At 40.0% G+C, this 23143-nt stretch overlaps 1 protein-coding gene across 2 annotated transcripts; it reads left to right on the top strand.

Moving 5' to 3' along the window:
- Positions 1-725: 725 nt before the first annotated feature.
- On the top strand, positions 726-22534 carry LOC108922345 (NACHT, LRR and PYD domains-containing protein 3-like). Of its 2 annotated transcripts, XM_018732423.2 has the most exons (11): positions 12132-12177; positions 12842-12962; positions 14400-14513; positions 14724-14779; positions 15591-17316; positions 18259-18429; positions 18577-18750; positions 19015-19188; positions 19350-19526; positions 20004-20050; positions 21422-22534. In XM_018732423.2, exons 2-11 carry the CDS (start codon positions 12883-12885, stop codon positions 21964-21966), a joined length of 3264 nt encoding a protein of 1087 aa, XP_018587939.2. In that variant the 5' UTR covers positions 12132-12177; positions 12842-12882; the 3' UTR covers positions 21967-22534. The 2 variants fall into 2 exon arrangements, with proteins under 2 accessions (XP_029103423.1, XP_018587939.2); XM_029247590.1 differs by lacking the exons at positions 12132-12177; positions 12842-12962; positions 14400-14513; positions 14724-14779 and adding exons at positions 726-789; positions 3075-4013 and having other exon boundaries at positions 16533-17316.
- Positions 22535-23143: the final 609 nt, after the last annotated feature.

The following is a 23143-nucleotide window of genomic DNA, read 5'->3' on the forward strand; positions in this document are numbered from 1 at the left end:
ATAGATGAACCACTTAGGTTTAAGGATGGTCAGTTTCCTACAGAGCAAAGGTAAATGTTCTTTCAGATCAAATCTCTGTGAGACAAAAGATGTGTGTGAAGAGACTTGGTAGATTTAACTGAAATGGAGCCATATATGCTAGTTACTTCCCCTTTTGACCTCATGTATCCTATCATGCCTCTTGAACATATTTACATTTATTCATTTAGCAGATGCTTTTCTCCAAAGCAACATACATCTCTTTGTGTGAGCATTTGTTTCCATGTTATGTTATATCTGCAGTAAGGAGAGTATATATTTCTATAAAGTAGAAAATTAAAGTTAATCTCAAGGTTTTTTCTGTTCAGTGTTCAACAGGAGAGATCAGCGTCACCTGTACCCAGATGGACATCCATGAAGAGTCACTGGTCAATAGATGAACCACTTGGGTTTAAGGATGGTCACTTTCCTACAGGACGAAGGTAAATGTTCTTTCAAATCAAATCTCTGTGGGACAAAAGATGCGTGTGAAGACACCAGTAACAATAGTTGGTAGATTTAACTCAAATAGAGACATACTTGCTAATTAATGCCCCCTTTTATCTTCACCTCTCAAAAGTCCTGAACATATGTAATGTGATAGCTTATTTACATATTTTATCTGCAGAAAGTTTAAAGTTTATTTCAAGTTAGTGGGAGAATTATAATATAATTTGGTGGACTTTTCTGTTCACAGTGTCCAGCAGGAGAGAGCAGTAGTGCCCAGCTGTGCATCCATGAGCAGTGACATGTCAATGCCTTGTCGTGAAGGTGAGTCAGAAAGTACCTGTAATCTTAAAATGTGCAATAAGATAGTGGGAATTTGTAAGAAGGTTAACATTTATTAAGGGTAAATATCTTACCTAATGGTACTACAGTTGAAGGTAGGACTCAAACCTGTAAATGTTGGGTCCAAAGGCAGCAGCTGTAACCACTACACTAGAGGCTGCATTTTTGTTCTGTGTTACAATCTTTTTCTGTGGTATATTTCCTCTGTCATGCTTGCTCATGGTCTGGGTGCTTTAAGTCATTTAGTGGTCCAAAAGGATCAGTGCAACATACTGAGGATACAGTCTTCTCCCCATTTTGAACCAATAATAATAATGATGGATTTGAGGTCATGTCACAGGGATTTCCAGAAATACAATCATCTCTTGCAGTGAAAGGTGATAGATATTTCCTAAAGCCTGAACCAGTGAATTTACATTTACATTTATTCATTTAGCAGATGCTTTTCTCCAAAGTGACGTACACCTCAGCAAAAGTACAATTTATGCATTACATTGAAAGAAGGAGACATAGCTGCAGACATGAAAGTCTCAAGCAAACCTAGTTTGTTCCCTACCACTTGCTACACCAAGGTTCATTGTTCAAGTAAGTGCATAATTTACATACACGCATACGCACGCACATTGGCTGAAGCCACTTGTCCCAAGCAGGGTTGCGGTGAACTGGAGCCAAACCCAGCAGCACAGGGCATAAGGCACCCCAAGCAAGGTTTGAACCCCAGCCCCACCAGAGAGCAGGCACAGACCAAACCTGCTGTGCTACTGCACTACCCCAACCACCCTCTCAATTTAAGTGATGGAAATTGTATTGTCCACTGTTATAGTTATACAGATACTATGCAACTAGAATTTTAATTTTCAGTTCCATTTTACCTTGAATCAAAACCCAACACAGCAGCTCATTCGATACGCCAGTCAGCTTATATGGCCATTCATCTTGGATGATCTCATAATGAAATTAAGCACAGTTAAAATTGTAGATCATACAGTATTTTCAGTTGATTTGTAGAAGAGATTAGTGTCTGAGCACTGATGGATGTCATTGACAGAGTAGTAAAAGCACAAATAAACTTGTTGCTATTTGGAAAGATTTTATCAAGGCAGTCATCAGCCCCTCAGAGGCATGGAAGATCTCATACATTATCTACCTTGTCTTTTGGTTTTGGTACAAACTCTATGACCTCTGAATCAACAATGGAGGTCCTATGACACTAATTTGTGAGTTAATAAATCTGTCATCAGGTAAGCAAATGATGGCAGTGCGAACAATGCTTTTAGGTGTCATCATGAAAACAGCTGTTCATTGTCATGATTTTTCTGTATAAAACTTCAGTCTCTAGTCTATAGTTGTATCAAGTCATTTTAGTTTTAGATTTTAAATTTCACACTGATCCCCCCCCTACTGAAAAAGTACATTTTCTGGTACTGTTACAGTTAGCTAGCATATGTGCCATGGATACATCAAGGCGAAAATATCGCAACCACAATCTGAATCAACGTCACAAAGAAAAACCCCATGCTCTGGGGCAGCCTATGGCAGGAGTGGAAATTTCCTCAATGGACAGCTCCCAGAAACCCGCTCCTGCCCAAATTCAATAATGATAGCCTGCTGCCAATGCTTAAGAGGCCATGAGTAGGGCTATAAAGGCAGCTTGTCTTGGAGTACTATGTTTTGGAGAGGACTGTTTTTGAGAATGTGTTCTAGGTTGTGTGCTTCTTTGTGGAATTTGCCAAAACCCAGGTTTGAGTTACTTTGTGACTTGTTTTTGTAAAATTAAATCTTTCCTTTGGGGAAAGCTGGCTGTCCTTTGCTTAATCCTGCCCTGCTGTTGCCTTCATCCCCCAACCAACCACTGTGTATATGAAGGATAGGAATAATTACATGGCTGGGGGTTGATGAGAACAAAGTCTGACTGACATTGTGCAGATTCTGATGTCCAGAACTTTTTACAGAATTCTTATATTCTGGTCTAACATTGGTTTTAAGATCATAATGGATCACTTCAGTTATATTTTAGGCAAATGCTGAAAATTTAAAAAATCTGCAAGATCTACAGTATAAATTTAATAAAGTATCTGGTCAAAATTTTAGTTACATACTTAAGAATATATTCTCATTCATGAGAAAAAGTAAATATTTAGCTGAATACCAATGCTGGCAATATGACATATAGTATATGCAATGCATTTAACTTTCTTTGAGGCCTACATTTTAAGTGAAACATTATCAAAATATTTTAAACATTGTTCTCTTGTTTGTTTTGTCAGAGACACTCCTGATGACAAGTCAGCAGAAGCTCAAATCCCACCTGAAGAAGTTTCAGTGTGTATTTGAAGGAATAGCTCAGCGCAGAAGCCCAACCCTTCTAAAGGATATTTACACAGAGCTCTACATAACTGAAGGTGGTACTGGTGGGATCAGTGATGAACATGAAGTGAGACACATTGAGAGAGCAGTCAGGAAAACAGCTACACAAGAAACTAAAATCAAAGACAGTGAAATGTTTACAGCCTTACCTGGAAAAGTAACACACATAAGAACTGTGCTGACACAGGGGATCGCAGGTATTGGGAAAACAGTGACTGTGCAGAAATTTATTCTAGACTGGGCAGAAGGAAAAGAAAATCAAGACATTAATTTCATATTTCCTCTTCCTTTTCGGGACCTGAATTTGTTAAAGGATAAAGAATTCAGTTTAAAACAGCTGGTTCATTACTTTCTCCCAGAAGTCAAAGAGTTTGGAATCACTCGGCTTTTGAATTCCAAAGTCTTGTTTGTCTTTGATGGTCTGGATGAGTGTCGCCTTCCTCTAGATTTTAAGAACAATAAGATCTGTTCTGATGCGACAAAGACAACTTCACTGGATGTGTTGTTGACCAACCTCATGAAGGGGAATCTGTTTCCTCCTGCTCTCATCTGGATCACTTCCCGTCCAGCAGCTGCCATTCAGATCCCTCCCGAGTGTGTTGATCGGGTGACAGAAATACAAGGGTTCAATGATCTTCAGAAGGAGGAGTACTTCAAGAAGAGATTCAGTGATGAGAATCTGGCCAAGAGGATCATCACACATGTGAAGTCATCAAGGAGCCTGTACATCATGTGTCACATTCCAGTCTTCTGTTGGATTTCAGCCACTGTTCTTGAGAGGTTCTTTGTTGAGGAGCACAGTGGAGAAATTCCCAAGACTCTCACTGAGATGTACACACATTTCCTGATCTTTCAGACCAGTTTGAAGAATGAGAAGTATCTGAAAAAGCATGCAGCAGAGCCTCTGAAATCTTTAGAACTGGATAAAGAATTTGTTGTGAAACTGGGGAAGTTGGCTTTCAACAACCTTGAAAAAGGCAGTCTCATATTTTATGAGGAAGACCTGAAGGAGATTGGGATTGATATCAATGAAGCTTCAGTTTATTCTGGAATTTGTACAGAAGTGTTTAGACAGGAGATTGGGTTGTATGAGGGGAAGGTTTACTGCTTTGTACATCTCAGTGTTCAGGAATATCTTGCCGCTTTGCATCAGTTTCTGTCAAATACTGACCCCGACCTGCTGAGGAAAACAGTGGATCAGGCCTTAAAAAGCAAGACTGGACACTTGGACCTCTACCTCCGCTTCCTTCTTGGCCTTTCAATGGAATACAGTCAAAAGCTTTTGAAAAGGCTAAAGTCACAAGGAACAGGGTCGTTTTTTAGGAGAGATGTCGTACATTATATACATCAGAAGATCAGTGACAATCCATCTGCAGAGAAGACCATTTGTCTTCTCCACTGTCTGAATGAACTGAATGACAAATCTCTTCTGAAACAAGTTCAAAAGTACCAGAAAAGACATCTTTCAGAAAAGGACATCAGTCCTGCGCAGTGGTCAGCTCTGGCCTTTGTGGTGATGATGTCCACAGAGGAAATGGATGAGTTGGACCTGAGAAACTGCACCTTACGTGATGTTGGTCTTCAGAGGATGCTGCCAGTGTTCCAGGTCTCCAGATCTGTTCTGTAAGTCCTGTTTTATATATATGTTTACAGAAAATGCTGATAACGCTTACAGTAAAAGTACTCTCTGACTGAGCAGCATATTTCAGACAGGAACAGATACAGATGTGAACATAGACATCAGAGAACTACCGCTATGAATTGGCCTGCATCAGCCTTGTTTTCACCCAAAATTGGAAAATTACATCCACACATTCTTCTAGCACCTCTATCTGTCCTATATATATATATATATATATAGGTGTAGCAGTGACCATAAGAGGTGGAACATCGATACCTGGATACATTTCACAAGCTACATTACAAATGATACAGCTGGGAACTAATTATGTGGGAACTGTGCAAAAAATCAGTGTTTTAGATCATCTGATTAATTGTAATGAAAAAGTAAAAATATCAAGGCATGTTTCCAGCAATAGAGTGAAACATAGCAGTGTTATTTTCACTTGCTAAAAGTCGTTAACTGACTGGTAGAGGAGCTGCTCAACGTGTCAACAGCAGGGGAAGAGCAGGAGGAAAGGAATAACACATCTGATTTAGAGAAGTTCAATTTCAGGTGATGTATGGCCATCGAGGTAGAGACTGGTACAGTACAGTCATACATCTGGTTAGATGTATCCTGATGTAGGACTTCCAGACAGGTACATTTGATATTTTACCTGTCAAATATGCATGTGTTACTTTGTTCATTTATAATGGTTATCACCATATACCATGAGTAAATGCATTGTAGCACATTTTCTGTTCTTTTCTTCAGGATTCAAGGTCATTTACATTTTTATATTTCCTTCACTGGTCATCTTCATCATCACTCCATCACCAGCTAGGTTTGTTCTGTAATCTGATGACTCATTCATCATATTTTGCATTTCAGGCTGAGCAGTTGTTTTCTCACTGAAAACAGTTGTGAAGCTTTGGCCTCTATTCTGAGTTCAGACTCGAACCTGAGAGTGTTAGACCTGAGTGACAATGACCTGCAGGACTCAGGAGTGGAACTGCTGTCTGCTGGACTGGGATACCAACACTGTAAACTGGACACACTGAGGTCAGTACCGCTGTGGAACCTATAACCCCAATTCCAAAAAAGTTGGAAGGCCTTTATCCTTTATCAAAACATTTATCTTCAGAAAAACAGTGCAGTTGATTAGGTAAAATGTGAAATACCTCATCTTGTTGTTTGAATAAATGTCAAAGTAAATTTACTATTCAATCCTTTTTGCTTTTATATGCATTTTCAAGACTGTCCCAACTTTTTTGGAATTGGGGTTATACACTGTAAATGATCCATCATCTGGTTTGTCTACAGCCCCCTTAATTTTAGCACAAGGGTTTGAACATCTTTCACTATGTATTATTGTATGGGTATCAAGGAATATAACATCTTACTTCCTCTCTACAGACTGTCTGGCTGTTGTGTCACAGAGAGAGGCTGTTCTCTCTGGCTTCAGCTCTGCGTTCGAACCCCTCTTCACACCTGAGAGAGCTGGATCTGAGCTACAATCACCCAGGAGACTCAGGAATGAAGCTGCTCTCTGATCTACGACAGGATCCCACCTACAAACTGGAGACACTGCAGTAAGTGCTCTGTGTGTGTGTGTGTGTGTGTGTGTGTGTGTGTGTGTGTGTGTGTGTGTGTGTGTGTGTGTATGTGTGTGTGATTACTTCTAACCGTCATACATGTCCCTGGGCTCTGAGTTTCCACACACACTCCACAGACAGGCTGTGTGTGTCCCTCAGTCACTGTGTGTCCTTCTGCTTCTTCTACAGTGTGGACCATGGTGGAGAGTGCAGGATCAGACCAGGGCTCCTCAAATGTAAGTGTGTTCGAACTGAACAGTTACAAATTTAGTGCCATTTACTAATGTTCACAGTTCCTCACAGTTACTACAAAAACTAAGTGAACGTAATACACAGTTTTCTGTAGTTACTCAGCAGTTTAAGGATAAATGTGAACAGGATGCTGATGAAATTCAGTATGTTTAACCTTCAATACTGAGATTAACTGTTTTTACAGTGTTTTTAACTGTGTTTTACCTGCAGACTCCTGTCAGCTCACACTGGACCAGAACACAGCAAACACACACCTGTATCTGTCTAAGAGGAACAGGAAAGTGACATGGAGGAGTGAGAAACAGCCGTATCCTGATCATCCAGACAGATTTGTCAACAGGCCCCAAGTTCTGTGTGCAGAGAGTCTGTCTGGTCGCTCTTACTGGGAGGTTCAGTGGAGTGGATATGAAGCTGTAATAGGAGTGACTTATAAAGGAATCAGGAGGAAAGGAGACGGTGTTGACTGTGGGATTGGATACAATGACAAGTCCTGGTGTCTGTACTGCACTCATGACAGTTACTCTGTCCGACACAATGACAAAGAGACTCCTGTAACTGTACCCCAATCCTCCCGCAGAGTAGGAGTGTATCTGGACTGGGTGTCCGGCACTCTGTCCTTCTACAGTGTCTTTCCTGGTGAACTGAGCTTCCTCTACAGGTTTACCTCCACATTCACTGAGCCCCTCTATCCTGTTTTTTACATTTACTGGGACTCCTCAGTGTTCCTGTGTACATTGGGAAAGGAAAACACACACGCACAAGTATTGTCAGAATCATAAAATGAAAACTTAAACTTCATATTCATGTATATATATTCATATTCTATTCTATAGATGAATCACTAAAATGCACAATATTTTCACTTCCACACATTCACAGTAGAAAAATGCATGAAATACATTCATCCATTTTCGATAGCACCATGTCATGAGCAGGGTCATGGTGGTCCAGAGTCCATCTGGGAAGCTTTGGGCTTCCATCCCAGGGCAGATACACACATGCACATACTCAGAAATTAAGAGTTGCCATTGCACCTGAACCACATGTCTTTGGACTGTGAGAGAAAGCTGGAGCACCTGGAGGAAAATAAATGGTATATAAAAATTTCTTAGAAAGTATATAATAACGATAGTGTTGTATGTCCCCACTGCACCTGAAGTGATGTAAGATAAATGGTATGGTGGCACAGCAAGTCGTGCTGCTGTCTCACAGCGCCTGAGTGGTATGAGAGAATGTGGGTTTGATCCCCACTCAGTCTGTGTGGAGTTTGCATGTTCTCCCTGTGTCTGTGTGGGTTTCCTCCGGGTGCTCTTGTTTCCTCCCACAGTCCGAAGACATCCTGCTCAGGTTCCCCATAGTGTGTGTGAGTGACACAGAGAGAGTGTTTTCATTGATGTATGGATGAGTAGCCCCTTGTAAGTAGTGTATCTAGCAGTATAAGTCACCTTGGTGAATAAGGTGTGTGGGCCAGTAACACTACATAGTATCCATTGTAAGTGTGGAGAAAAGTGTCTGCTAAGTGAATAAATGTAAATGTATAATTTCCACATTCAGAATTAACATAATTATATTGTTCAGCCTTATTTAACTGATGTTTTGTCCAAGGAAACAGAAATAATCACTTAACATTCAGTCATTCATTATTATTAACTGCTTGTCCAGTAAAGAGGCATGGTGGTCCAGAGACTACCACAGAAGTATAGTGTGTGGGGCAGAGGAGACACTAGAGAGGACACCAGTGCATTGCAGGACAATCACACGCACACACACACACACACACACACACACACACACACACACACACACACACACACACACACACACACACAACATAAATGTCTTTGCACTATGGGAAACCAGCATGAACACCGGGGAGAGCATGTAATCTCCACACAGTGTTCTGCCCCTCGGTTTTGGTTGGAGATCCCTAGCAACATAGTCTATGTTAAGTTTGTATGTGTTGCATCACATTACTTGTGCCACCTTGAATACAAACACATGGATGTGTAGTAGAACCTAGTGAGCAGAATCTCTTTCCATCCTGATTTCATACATCCTTGTAGAGGCCTTTCCTGTGAGTATGTCATTGTGTCATTTGTTTCCTGCTAAATCTTGTTAATTTTGTCGGTGCTGATATGTTTTACTTTATATTTGGGTTCATCTAATTGTGCATGGGCAGACTGGTGTCACATCCTGAATGTGTCCCCTCCCTGTCCAGCCCTGCACTGCCAGGCTAGGCTCTGGCTCACCGCGACCTTGCTCAAGACAAGCAGCTTCACTCGGTATGTGTGATTCTGCATAAAGTAAATTCAAATTTTGTTTGAATAATGTGCCATAAGGATTCGTATTTCCACTACAGAATATATTTTACATTAAGTTAATTTTACAGACTTTTAATACAAATGAGCTGTATTTTTTTTTTTAACATGTTTTTTACAATTTGTGAATTTATATTGAAATGTATGTTCTTTATTTTTAGTCTTTAAGAGTGTCACACTACTTTGAATAAATGCTTTACATTAACTCTTCTCTTGGGTATTTTGGGAGAGTGTTTAACTTGCTGCATATGCAGGGACACATAGTGGGGGCAGAAAAAGACTGAATGAGATTTGAACCCATGTCTGAATATAGGGACATAGTTGCAAACTATGAGCAAGGTATTTATCCTAAATAGCTCCAGTCAAATTACCTCACTGTATAAATGGGCAAGTAATTGTAAATAGCTAAGCATTGTAAAAAAACATTGTAAAAGCATCAGCTAAATGGAAAAAATGTAAATATTAAGTATTAAACCTTTAGGGACAGCTGGTAGCACAGTGATTAGAGCTACTGTATTTGGACCCGAAGGTCACAGGTTTGACTGCCACCACCGGCTGTAGTTCCCTTGAACAAAGTGCTTACCCTAAATTGCTACAGCAAAAAAATTACCCAGCTATGCAGATGGGTAAAGTATTGTAAATACTTTAACATCGTATGTCCCTTTGGAGAACAGCATCAGCTAAGTATATGTAAATATACATCTAACACAAAATTAACTTGTAACACAAATTAAATAAAAAAATCTAGCAACACAGTTATTCATTATCAGTAACTGCTTGTCCCAGTCAAGGATCACAGTGGTCTGGAGCCTATCCTGGAAGTATAGTGTATGGAGGGAGGAGACATGCTGGAAAGGACGACAATGAACTGCAGGGCAATTACACATTCACATACTATGGGTAATTTAGTGCTGCCACACGTGTCTTTGGGTTGTGAGAGGAAACTCACATGAACATAAGAACACGCAGATTCCAAACATACTAACTTGGATTTGAACCCATGTCTGAAAATACAGCCCAGGAGAGCACTGTTGGTGAACATCTGACAGACTGTTAGTTTTTACAAGTGAAAATTGTTATAGTAAAGTTTCTCATTAAAATTAAGAATTTGTAGGCGTGTATTTTATATATTTACATTTATTCATTTAGCAGACACTTTTGTCCAAAGCGGCATACATCTCAGCAAAAGTACAATTTATGCGTTACATTGAGAGAAGGAGACATAGCTGCAGACATGAAAGTCTCAAGCAAACCTAGTTTGTTCCCTACCACTTGATACACCAAGGTTCATCGTTCAAGTAGGTGCATAAGACATAAACAAATCCTGATACCCACACCAATTTCTTTTTTTATTAAATATTATAAGATACACAAATGAGCAGAACAACACCAGAGTAATGGCTGAATGAAGGTTGTATCTAGGGATGCTTCTGGAGTTACGATGCGTGAACATATATATTATATACGATGCGTGAATGTATATATTTTTTTGTATTAGTGCAGTATTTGTTGCTTTGACAACCGTGGTCATGAAGACCTTTGAAAGACTGGTCCTGGCCCATCTAAGGGACATCACAGGTCTCCAAGTGGATCCCCTTCAATTCGCCTACCTAGTTTTGCTTTCATCAGCAATGGTGATGAGTCTTCATACAGACGGGATGTGGAACAGCTGGTCCTCCAGTACAGTCAGAACAATCTTGAGCTAAATACTCTGAAATCGGTGGAGATGACAGTGGATTTCAGGAGGAAGCCCCCCAATACTGCCCCCCTCTTCATTTTTAACAATGCCATATCAATGGTGGACATGTTTAAGCTCCTAGGAACTACAATTTCTCAGGACTTAAAATGGAAAACCAACATGGTGTCCATCACAAAAAAAGGCCCAGCAGAGGATGCACCTCTTATACCAGCTGAGGAAGCTCAACATGCTACAGGAGGTGCTGATGCAGTTCTACATGAGTGTGTACTCAGCTCCTCCATCACAGTCTGGTTTGGATCAGCAACCAAACAAGAAAAGAGCAGGATGCACTATATAGTCAGGTCTGCAGAAAAGGTCATTGGTTCCAGACTGCCCTGCCTCTAGGGCCTGTACTGCTCCAGAATCAGGAGATGGGCAGGGAAATCTTAACAGCCCTCTCACCCAAGCCACAGCTTTTCTAAACTCCTCCCATCCGGCAGGCCCTACAGATCGCTGTGCGCCAAGAACAACAAGACATAAAAACACTTCCTTTCTCAGGCTGTTATGTCCATGAACAGCTGAGTGTTGTTAGTGTTTACATTTTCTGTGCAATACGCTTCTCTGTGCAATACTTTTTCCCTCCAACTTATTCTATTCCCTCCTTCATTATTTATTATTTGATCCCTCATTATTTACGTATGTTTATATGTGTGTATATGGGGTTTTTTTGTTCATAAGACGAGCCATTTGGAACAGAGGGAAAATTCCTCGTACTTGGCAAAATAAAGTTGATTCTGATCTGGCACGGAAAGAATACACAGCTACAGCACTATATACACCAAAAAAGTAGTTAAGGTTCAGGCAGCACTCCGAGACCCTGACAGGGAGCTGCCCTTCACTAGCTATGGAAAAGTTTTATTTTTAATACCGTTTAGTTCTTCGGGTCTTTAGTGTGAGGGTTTTAACTTGTCTTAAGGTTTCGTTATCCCGTACGTACGCATGATTTTTGGGCTTGTTCAGCTTAGGGGCTGTTGTGCGCATTTTACTGTACGCATGACGCGTTTGTAACTGTTTATTTACTAAATTATAACTTTTAAATTCTTCGAAGTGATGAATGGACTGCCGTGTTGGACAGGTTGAGGTACCACACATCGTTTTGTCCTTATACGGCGCCCATTGTGCTGTTTCCTCGCGCCGCCTCCTCGAGCCCGAGTGGTCGCTGCAGCCCGGAACGCGGGTCTCTGTCTCGAGACGGCGTATCCGCGCGCGCGGCTCTCGAGGAGGCGGAGCTCGTTGTTCGGCGAGGCGAACGTTCGCGAAGTATAAAGTGAAAGGAAATAGAAAAGTTTTTAACAGGTTAAACACCACGTTATTTATTTGCTACCAAACAAAAAGATTATTATAAATATATTGGATACTAGACACTGACCCATCATCTTAAGGAATTTACGACGCTGTTTTGTTTTGTGTAATTTTTTTTTGGGTGTTCCACAGGATTTCGAACTGGTGAAGGTAATTAATTAGAAATAAGGGAAATCCGTGGTTTCACAACGTAAGGTAAGAAAAAATACATAATGTAGAAAACTCTCGTTTTTTATTGAAGTCGAGTTGAACGTAACTGTTTTTTTCCTCGACTCACTTAAAAAGTTTTGTACGCAACCGCAACGCCTGTGAGAAATGCGCCCAAGACTCATTTCATGATTCTTATCATCTTTTTTTTGCACCAAACTGTGATTACTACAATCAGTAACTAACAGTCTTTTGTTTTCTTTTCTTTTCTTCACTATTTTTTTCATTTCTCGATTTGGATGTCCCGACATTGGTCAACAACTGCTCTTAAGACTAAATATCTGCCCAGCCTTACGTTACGTAACCTGCCACAAGTTATTAATTTCCTTTGAGGAAAGCATAATTATGAAGAATGAGAATAATTAATAATGCAGAGTATTACATAATACTGAAAGATTGCGCCACAGTACACATCTACTGCTCCAATCTTATCTACACTTTCTTTAGGGGGTGCTTCAGTTTTTCTTCAACTGCCGTTAAGTTGGTGCCCCCCCCCCACATGTAGTGTGTTTACATGGTGCTCTGTTCCAGCTGTGACTCATAATATTTTTACTGTTTATAGAATAGAGTCACAATGATATCTTGGGTTGGCAGCCAGGTTTAAAGTAACATATATTATTCTTTTGTTTTACCTGTTGTCCATGGCATGAAGATCCTGGACTCACCTGACGAGTTTGTGTCCAGAGCCCTGAGATGGAGCATCCTGCCTCAGAAATGAGTCCCTCTGGGGACAGTAAAGAGGAGGTCACTGACTCAGATAAGAGTTTTAAAAGGTGAGAAAGCAGTTCTGAGAACATTTATCCCTGTTAACTGATAAATAGTTCTGAAAATCAGTGCCCACTTTTCATATACGGTGGTTCCAAAGAAATTGAGACCACAAATCTGTTCATAACCGTATTTCTTTGGAAATCTAATATGACTTGTACTGCAAAGTCACAATTAAGAAATGCTACTAATACAGACATGTTTTGCTTGTTAGGTTCTGTAAAAAAAAAATTGATGAAGCTATACTAAAAATAATTTTAAATACTTTATTTCAACTTATTTACTTATAGTTGGTAACACAGTGGTTAGGGCTGCTGCCTTTAGACCCAAAGACTGCAGGTTTGAATCCCACCTCCAGCAGTAGTACCCTTGAGCTAGAAAATTGTTCTAAATTGCTCCAGTAATAAATAATTGCACTACTATATAAAGTGAGCAGCTGTGAAGCAGCAGAGTGTGGATTTACAGAACTGAAATTTCCCTCCCATGATTAGGAGAAACATAAAGAAAAAGAGATTGACAAAACCAAATGCTAGAAGGGGTCGTGGCGAGGGGGTCTTAGAATATTAAAACTTAAAACTCGAAACGTCTATCTCCAACTAATGAATCACTCCATGTTCTCAGCTTCTCTTTTAATAAGGTCTTTAATTAATTCATCTGGCCACACCTGGTTCTTGTTTCCATCAGCGATCATCTGTCAACCTAGAAGATGGAGGTGTGGCCTGGGCTCCTGCCAGCTGCCACTTTATTTATGATTTGTTCTGGTTCAACCCCAGGTCAGAAGTCATATAAATCTAACACTCAACAATGAGGATGTCTCTTTAATAGTCCAAAGACATGCTGTTGAGGTTTACCCATAGTGTGTGAGTGACAGTGACAGTGTGTTCCAGTCCTGTATGGATGAGTGATCCATTGTAAGTAGTGTGCAATACTAGCAGTGTAAGTCACCTTGGTGAATAAGGTGTGTGGGCTGATAACACTGCATAGAGCTCAATGGAAGTCGCTTTGGAGAAAAGCGTCTGCTAAATAAATAAATAAACATAATAGAGACGCTGAGCACTTTGTACCTTTCATACTGCACCACAGTTTATACCATGTGCTGCTACTCTGTGTAAAGCCGTTATTGCAATAGAGGTGACTAAAGAATGTTTCACTTTTACATTTAAATCTTAGTTTAATGGGATTCTTGTTTCTGGTATTTATAAATTTTGTTCGCTGTCGGGGTATCTTTAAGTCTTTCTGTTCATATGCAATATGTGCGTAAAGTGCAATAAAGAGATGTTTTAAAGGTCTGTGTTCATGTAATTTACTGTTGAGAGTGAATCCTCCTTAATTCAATTATTAGTAATATAAAATAAAGACTCCAGAGGGAATTTAGAGGGAACATAGTATTTTGCCATGTGCTGTAGATTAGAGGAATTGAAGTGCCTTTTCTTCTTTCTGCACAGTATCCAGGAGGAGAGATTAGTGTCACCTGTACCCAGTTGTATATCCATGAAAAGTAACAACTCAATGCCTGAACCAATCTTCTTTAAGAATACTAAGGTTTCTGCAAGTCAAAGGTAAATGTTCTTCTAAATCTGAGACGACACATTATGTGTATAAAGACACAAGTAACAAAACCTGACAGATTTAACTGAACCTGAAAAATACCTGCCACTTTTTTTCTCAGAATCTAGAACAGATTTATTTCCATGTTTATTTGCTATTTAGATACAAGGAAGAATCCAGTTAGTGGCATTAGTATGATGAAAGGGTTTTTTTGTTCACGGTGTGGAGCAGAAGGGAGCAGTCTCACCTGTACTCAGCTCAACACCTTGTTGTAAAGGTGGGTCAAAAAGTATCTCGCACACTATCGTTAATTTCTCATCCTATTGCAGGGCTTCAGTGGTTCAGAGTCTTTCCCAGAAGAATAGAGCACGAGGGTGGGCTTTGGACCACTAGTACCATGTCAAGGAATAATGGTTTACGAAACTGAGTGAGTGAGTGAGTGAAAAAGAAGGTTGTAGTAATTAAGAAATGAAAAGGAAATAATCATTCCTACCTCTATTCCAAATGTTAGCTAAAAAAATTTTAAAAATCACAAAATAATTTTAATAATGGCTATTTACCTTTTTTTCAACATGTTACACAAATTTTCTCGTGACATCAAACATAATTTAGTGATTTGGGTTGAACTTGGAATAAATTGGAATTTCTCCACATACAAAATAATCCATCCGGTTTCAATAACTGCCTGTCCTAGGCGGGGTCACAGTGATCTGGAGCATATCCTGGAAGCAGTGGGTGCAAGGCTGAGGTGGGAGTGTTAGGGTTAGGCCCAGAACTGTGTTTTAAAGAATTTTTAAAGTTCTGTTTCAATATCTAGTTTGGCATTGTATTGGATCACGGCAGTCATTATATTTATGCACAACATTTAAGATTTTAAGAACCCACAATCTTCTACAATAAACATTTTATATCTCGAAAAGATATTCTGAGTAATGAGGCTCAAACAACTCAGTTTAGTTCCATACCTATTTTGAGAGCTTGAGACATACTATGAGGAACACATTCGGCTTTCTAGCTCAGAGGCCTACATTTTTAGGAGAAATTTTGTCAAAAAATCTTAAACATTGTCCTCTTATTTGTTTGACCAGATGAAACACTGATTGGATATTGGCAGAAGCTGATATCCCGTCTGAAGGAGAAGTCTGAATGTCTGTTTGAAGGCATAGCTAAGCATGGAAATCCAGCCCATCTAAAGGATATTTACACAGAGCTCTACATAACTGAAGGTGGTACTGGTGGGATCAGTGATGAGCATGAAGTGATATACATTGAGAGAGCACTCAAAAAACCAGCTGTGCAAGAAACTACAGTCAAATGCAGTGATATTTTTACACCCTTACATGGAAAAGTAACACATATAAGAACTGTGCTGACACAGGGGATCGCAGGTATTGGAAAAACAGTGTCTGTGCAGAAATTTATTCTTGACTGGGCAGAAGGAAAAGCTAATCAAGACATTAATTTCATATTTCCTCTTCCTTTTCGGGACCTGAATTTGTTAAAGGATAAAGAATTCAGTTTAAAACGGCTGGTTCATTACTTTCTCCCAGAAGTCAAAGAGTTTAGACTCACTCAGCTTTTGAATTCCAAAGTTTTGTTTGTCTTTGATGGTCTGGATGAGTGTCGCCTTCCTCTAGATTTTAAGAACAATGAGATCTGTTCTGATGTGAGAAAGACAACTTCACTGGATGTGTTGTTGACCAACCTCATGAAGGGGAATCTGTTTCCTCCTGCTCTCATCTGGATCACTTCCCGTCCAGCAGCTGCCAGTCAAATCCCTCCTGAGTGTGTCGATCGAGTGACAGAGATACGAGGGTTCAGTGACCCTCAAAAGGATGAATACTTCACAAAGAGATTCAGTGATGAGAATCTGGCCAAGAGGATCATCACACATGTGAAGTCATCAAGGAGCCTGTACATCATGTGTCACATTCCAGTCTTCTGTTGGATTTCAGCCACTGTTCTTGAGAGGTTCTTTGTTGAGAAACACAATGGAGAAATTCCCAAGACTCTCACTGAGATGTACACACACTTCCTGATCTTTCAGACCAGTTTAAAGAATGAGAAGTATCTGGAAAAACAAGAAATGGACCCTCTGAAGTCTTTAGAATTAGATAAAGAATTTGTTCTGAAACTGGGGAAGTTGGCTTTCAAAAACTTTGATAAAGGCAATCTCATATTTTATGAGGAAGACCTGAAGGAGATTGGGATTGATGTCAATGAAGCTTCGGTGTTTTCTGGAGTGTGTACAGAAGTGTTTAGACAGGAGATTGGGTTGTATGAGGGGAAGGTTTACTGCTTTGTACATCTGAGTGTTCAGGAGTATCTTGCTGCTTTACATAAGTTTCTCTTAAATACTGACCCTAACCTGCTGGAGAGAACAGTAGATGAAGCTTTAGAGAGCAAGAATGGACACTTGGACCTCTACCTCCGTTTCCTTCTTGGCCTTTCAATGGAATTTAGTCAAAAGCTTTTAAAAGGACTACTGTCACAGACAAGGTCTTGTAACATTAAAGAAGTAGTCAAACACATCCGTAAGAAGATCCATGAAAATCTTTCTCCAGAGAAGACAATTTATCTCTTCCACTGTCTGAATGAACTGAATGACAATTCTCTGGTGATTGAAGTCCAGAGTTACCTCAACTCAGGACGTCTTTCAGAAAAGAACATTGGACCCACAGGGTGGTCAGCTCTGGCCTTTGTGTTGATGATGTCAGCAGAGGAACTGGATGGTTTGGATCTGAGAAATTGCACCTTACGTGATGAAGGTCTTCATAGAATGCTACCAGTGATCCAGGTCTCCAGAACTGCTTTGTAAGTCCTCTTATATTTCTGTTTAAAGAAAATGCTTGTAATGTTAAAATAAATTAAAACAATTATACAGTATGGTAAAATGATCTGTTCACATGTTCTGATTCAATCAGTACATACTGAACATATGAGGCTGAAAGTGTCTCTGACTAAGCAGCACATTTCAGGTAGGAACAGGTACAGATATGAACACCTACTTAAGAAGAATACCACTTCAGGCTTGTATTAGTTCTCAACATTTTTAAGGTGTGTGGCTGTTTTTAATCATTAAAATTATTTTTGAATCAGAACTAGAATTACTTTACTAGCCAAGGAATGCTCTATGTAATTATGCATTCATTCACTATTCATAATTGCACACGATGTGACAATGACTGGTAGTACAGATAACTGAGGCTACGAGTCCAGTGTACAGTTATCATGAGATACATAATATATAGATGCTGCCCAATATGAATATTTAACTGTATACATATTTAGCACAAATTTTTCTGCAATAAGACACCTCGTTTTGAGGAGTTCAGTTTTAGGTGATATGTGTCTATCCAGGTACAGATTAGTGCAGTCAGATGTCTGGTTAGAGACATTCTGCTGTGTGACTTGGCGTAACTAGTCACAAAGGGGTGGTTCATACTTTACCTGTCAAATACCAAAAAATTTTACTCTGTTAATGTTTCATGATTGTCAACACAAATGAGGAAAACCTTGTGACATATTCTTCTGTTCTGTTCACTATCCTTACCTGGTGATTTATTATATATTTTCATTCACTGATCATCTTCATCAACACTTCATCACCAACAAGACCTTTTCTTATTTGACAAATGTATGTGATATGCATCCCTATTTTAATGCCATGCCCTTTTCTATTGTTCGTTGACATGTACGTTGCTTTGGGGAAAAATGCCTCCTAAATGAATAAACATAACATATTTTCCTTTCCAGGCTGAACAATTGTTCTCTTACTGTGGGATGTTGTGAGGTTTTGGCCTCAATTCTAAGCTCAGACTTGAACCTGAGAGTGTTAGACCTAAGTGACAACAACCTGCAGGATTCAGGAGTGAAACTACTCTCTGCTGGACTCGGGAACCCACAGTGTAAACTGGACACACTGAGGTCAGTATTACTGGGGAATATACACTAATGCAATACTGTTGTTATGATGTAGTCGTCATTCAGTACCATGTCATCCTTGTCAGATTGATTTGTAATCTCTGACAGTCTGTGAGAATGTAATGTTTTATTTTTCCTTTCTCTCTACAGCCTGTGTAACTGCAGAGTCACAGAGGGAGGCCTTGCTTCTCTGGTTTCAGCTCTGTGTTCAAACTCTTCACACCTGAGAGAGCTGGATCTGAACTACAATTGCCCAGGGGACTCAGGGGTGAAGCTGCTCTCTGATCTACTGCAGAACCCCACCTGTAAACTGAAGACACTTGGGTGGGATTTGTTCTGCATTGGAATCAACAATAACTAATTACTGAAATGTGTTTTTAAAATGTACCCATGTCCCTTTGTGCACATTTTCCATTATTTTAACATTTTAATTTTATTAGTTTTCTTTTAACCTTAATAGGCTGAAACATTTTTCTTTTAAAGTGATAATAATGTTTTATTGTTTTCAAACTGGAGATATGTACTGTAACTTAGACACCACTGAAAAACTGAAATAGTTGTTTCTGATTCTGTAATTGTCTGTTTAAGGCTGAAGATGTGTGGACTGACAGAGAAATGCTGTAAGGCTCTGGCCTCAGTTCTTACGTCAAACTCCTCACACCTGAGAGAGCTGGACTTGAGTGACAATGATCTGCAGGACTCAGGAGTGGAACTGCTCTCTACTGGACTGGGGAACAAACAGTGTAAACTGGACACACTGAGGTCAGTACTACTGGGGAACAGACGCCGTAAACTGGAAACAGTGTTTCATGAGTGTAACAATTTATAATGTTAGCATTTAATACTATATGATATTTATCAGAATGATCTGTAACCAGTTTTTAGGGAGAAAAAGTGCTTTAATTGTCCCTGTCTCTCTACAGACTGTCTGGCTGTTGTGTCACAGAGGTAGGCTGTACTTCTCTGGCTTCAGCTCTGCGTTTGAATCCCTGTTCACACCTGAGAGAGCTGGATCTGAGCTACAATAACCCAGGGGAGTCAGGAGTGAAGCTGCTCTTTGATCTACAGCAGGATCCCACCTGCAAACTTGAGACACTGAAGTAAGTATTGTGTATGTGTTCTGATATTATCACTGTAACTTTGAAAGCATGCCTGTTAAACAATTAATTAACCTTCACGCAGCTACTGGTGTAATGTAATGGAAATGTTTGTATATACAGTATATTTTTAAAAAATTACTTGGAAGGACTTATGTGATGAACATTGGTTGTTCATATAGTGGAAAGAATACTTCAGAATCACGTGTCTGCATTTAAGTTACTCTTTTTGCTAATTTAATGTACACATTCTATTTTCTATGAGATGTACATCGCTTTGGAGAAAAGTGTCTGCTAAATTAATGAATTCTTACTAGTTACTACTAATCCTTATTCAGGTGTGTAGAACTTTTTCCACCATATGGATGAATCCATGTGTGAGCACAGTAACTATTACAGGGCTCTTTGTTTCCACACACACTTCATAGACAGCTGGTGTGTGTCTCTTAGTCACTGTGTGTCGTTTTGCGTCTCCTACAGGGTGGACCATGGTGGAGAGTGCAGGATCAGACCAGGACTCCTCAAATGTAAGTGTGTCTGTTTGTTTATAATGCTACTTGTCTTATAGCGTGTTTTGTTTTACTTAAAATTCCAGCAAGTTCTTTCCCCAGTGATTTACTAATTTTTATTGCACTGTGTTTTGTGTATAATACATATACTTTTAACATTAAATGCAAAATAAATGTGTTGAAGTGCAGTTACATGTGATATTGGTGTAAAACTGTCAGTTACCTCAGTCCATGAATGAAACTCTGATTCACTCTTGACTCAGAGTTGCAATGAAGCAAAATGATTTATTGACATTATTGAGAACTCAGCATAAGACATATAAAAAACTCTTATTTTAAATGTACATATATGTAGTAAAGATTATTTGTGGTTGTTTCCACCTGAGGGGCTGCAATGGTGCAGCAAGTTGGACTGGGTCCTGCTCTCTGGTGGGTCTGCAGTTTGATCCCTGCTTGGGGTGGTTTGTGATGGACTGGTGTCCCATCCTGGGTGTCTCCCCTCCCCCTCCAGCCTTACACCGTGTGTTGCCGGGTCAGGCTCCGGTTCACCGCGAGCCCCCAGCTTGGGACAAATGGTTTTGGTCAGTGTGTGTGTGTGTGTGTGTGTGTGTGTGTGTGTGTGTGTGTGTGTGTGTGTGTGTGAGTTTCCATCTGTCCTTGTGCACACTGTCTAGGACAGCTGGTACACTTTTACAGTTTTTGTATAGTTAACGGTAAATACCACTTAAACTTAGTATGAATTAGGGAGATGACTGATATTGGCTATTAATTAATTGGCAATTAAGTGCATGTGGTACTGGTTTGGTCACAAATGTTTTGCAGGTTTGTTAAAGTGAGAAATGAAAGCGATAATGTGAACTGTGTGTTTATATAGGTTATTAGGTGATCTTGAAAAATTTGTAGTTGCAATCTGAAGCTCACTTTAACTTGACCTTCTACTTTTGATATCATGGGGATTCCTGGAAGTTCATGTATAGCCAACTCCGTTCATAGTAGGGAAGTAGGAAATTCCTGGAAGCCTGATTCTCCAGACCGAACTTCATCACCCAAGGTGTAAACATCAACGTGGCTTACTTCTGGGAATCCCTATGATGCTGACAGCAGAAGGTCAAGGTTGTAAGTAAATGGATCTGCCAAATACCAACCTTCTACCTATCAAGGTCACCTGATAACCTATTTAAACACACTGTTGTTCTTCACATCTACTTTTCTCATTCTCGCTATGCTGAAGATGGTGCCTCTTGTGGTACCAAAGCATTCACAACCATACCCACTCAGCACCATGTCCATTTAGTAACCAGTCAATATAAACTTTAACAAGATTGTGGACTATGGACATATTTAACACTTTTTTTTTTTTAACCAGTTTTTTAACTGTTTCCTCTGCAGACTCCTGTCGGCTCACATTGGACCCCAACACAGCAAACAGACACCTGTACCTGTCTGAGAACAACAGGGTGGTAACATGGAGTGAAAAGGAGTTGCAGCCATATCCTCATCATGCAGACAGATTTGATTGTTGTTCCCAAATTCTGTGTGAAGAGCATCTGTCTGGTCGCTTTTACTGGCAGGTTCAATGGAGTGGAAATAAGGCTCGCATAGGAGTGACTTATAAAGGAATAAATAGGAAAGGAGATGGTGATGAATGCTGGCTTGGATATAATAATAAGTCCTGGAGTCTGTGCTGCTTTGGTGGAAGATACTCTGTCAAACATAATAAGAAACAGACTTCCATACCTGTACCCCCCTTTCACACAGTAGGCGTGTATCTGGATTCGCTGGCTGGCACTCTGTCCTTCTACAGAGTTGCCTCTGGTGAAGTGACCCTCCTGTACCGGTTCACTTCCACATTCACTGAGCCCCTGTATCCTGGGTTTTTGGTTTGGGACACAATGTCCCTGTGTGAACTGGGGCATGGACACACACTTGCGTAGTCTGTGTCAGAAAATCAAACCATAAACTTCATATTTATGTTAGTGTTACTTTGTACTATGTGCATAAAATTTTCTCTGTATTGCAGAAAATATTTATTCCAGTACAATGTATGTTTACTTTCTTATTATTTTACTGATGTTGTATATACAATTCATATGCACTGTGACTTTATGATCATACCAAGATAAGCCTTTATACAGCTACTAATCCTGTATTGTATGTAAATGTTTGTGTACCTTTTTCAAAAAAAAAAAAAAAAAGTAGGAAGGTGTCAGGCACAGGAGACAGGTGAGTAGAGGACTCAGTTGCAGGTTGGTTTTATTCAAGCAACCAGGATTTGAAGGAACAGGACTTTCTGGGTATGACCATCACAAAGCAGGCAAGACCCAAGGGGCAATTTACAAGAATCCACATTGATGCGTGGGCACAGGGCTTCTTTTATCCCGGATCTTCTTAACTGGTCACAGGTGTCTCCGCTTTGCTCGTTCCCAGGGGCGTGACAGAAGGTGATCAGGATTAGTCTGTCCTGAGTTTTATGCACCTACTCCTGTGATGAACATCGGTGCATTAAGTGGAAAGAAACACACACACACATACACACACACACACACACACATTTTCAGAACCGCTTGTCCCATACAGGGTCACGGGGAACCGGAGCCTACCCGGTAACACAGGGCGTAAGGCGGGAGGGGACGCCAGTCCGCCGCAAGGCACCCCAAGCGGGACTCGAACCCCAGACCCACCGGAGAGCAGGACTGTGGCCCAACCCACTGCACCACCACACTCCCTGGAAAGAAACAAACTAGGTTTATTTAAGAATCACATGTCTGCAGCTATGTCTCTCATTTTCCTAATGTAATGCACAAATTGTATTTTCTCTGAGATGTACGTCGCTTTGGAGAAAAGCATCTGCTAAGTGAATAAATGTATTTACTACTATAATAAACACTATAATATCCATATATCAGAATGAGTGTTTTGTTATTGTATATTGTATATAAACACACCAATCTATTTTTAGAGAAGACAGCTCCATTTCTTTTGATGAGAGGGTGTACAGTGAATGGTTTCCTCTGACAGCTGATACAACAGCTTGTCGTATCTCCTGCTGTGACTTGTCTGGATGCTGGATGATCTTCAGAATCAGAACGGGCTTTATTGCCAAGTATGTTC

The sequence above is a fragment of the Scleropages formosus genome, chromosome 2, assembly GCF_900964775.1.
Source record: "Scleropages formosus chromosome 2, fSclFor1.1, whole genome shotgun sequence".
In the NCBI taxonomy this organism is placed as follows: domain Eukaryota; kingdom Metazoa; phylum Chordata; class Actinopteri; order Osteoglossiformes; family Osteoglossidae; genus Scleropages; species Scleropages formosus.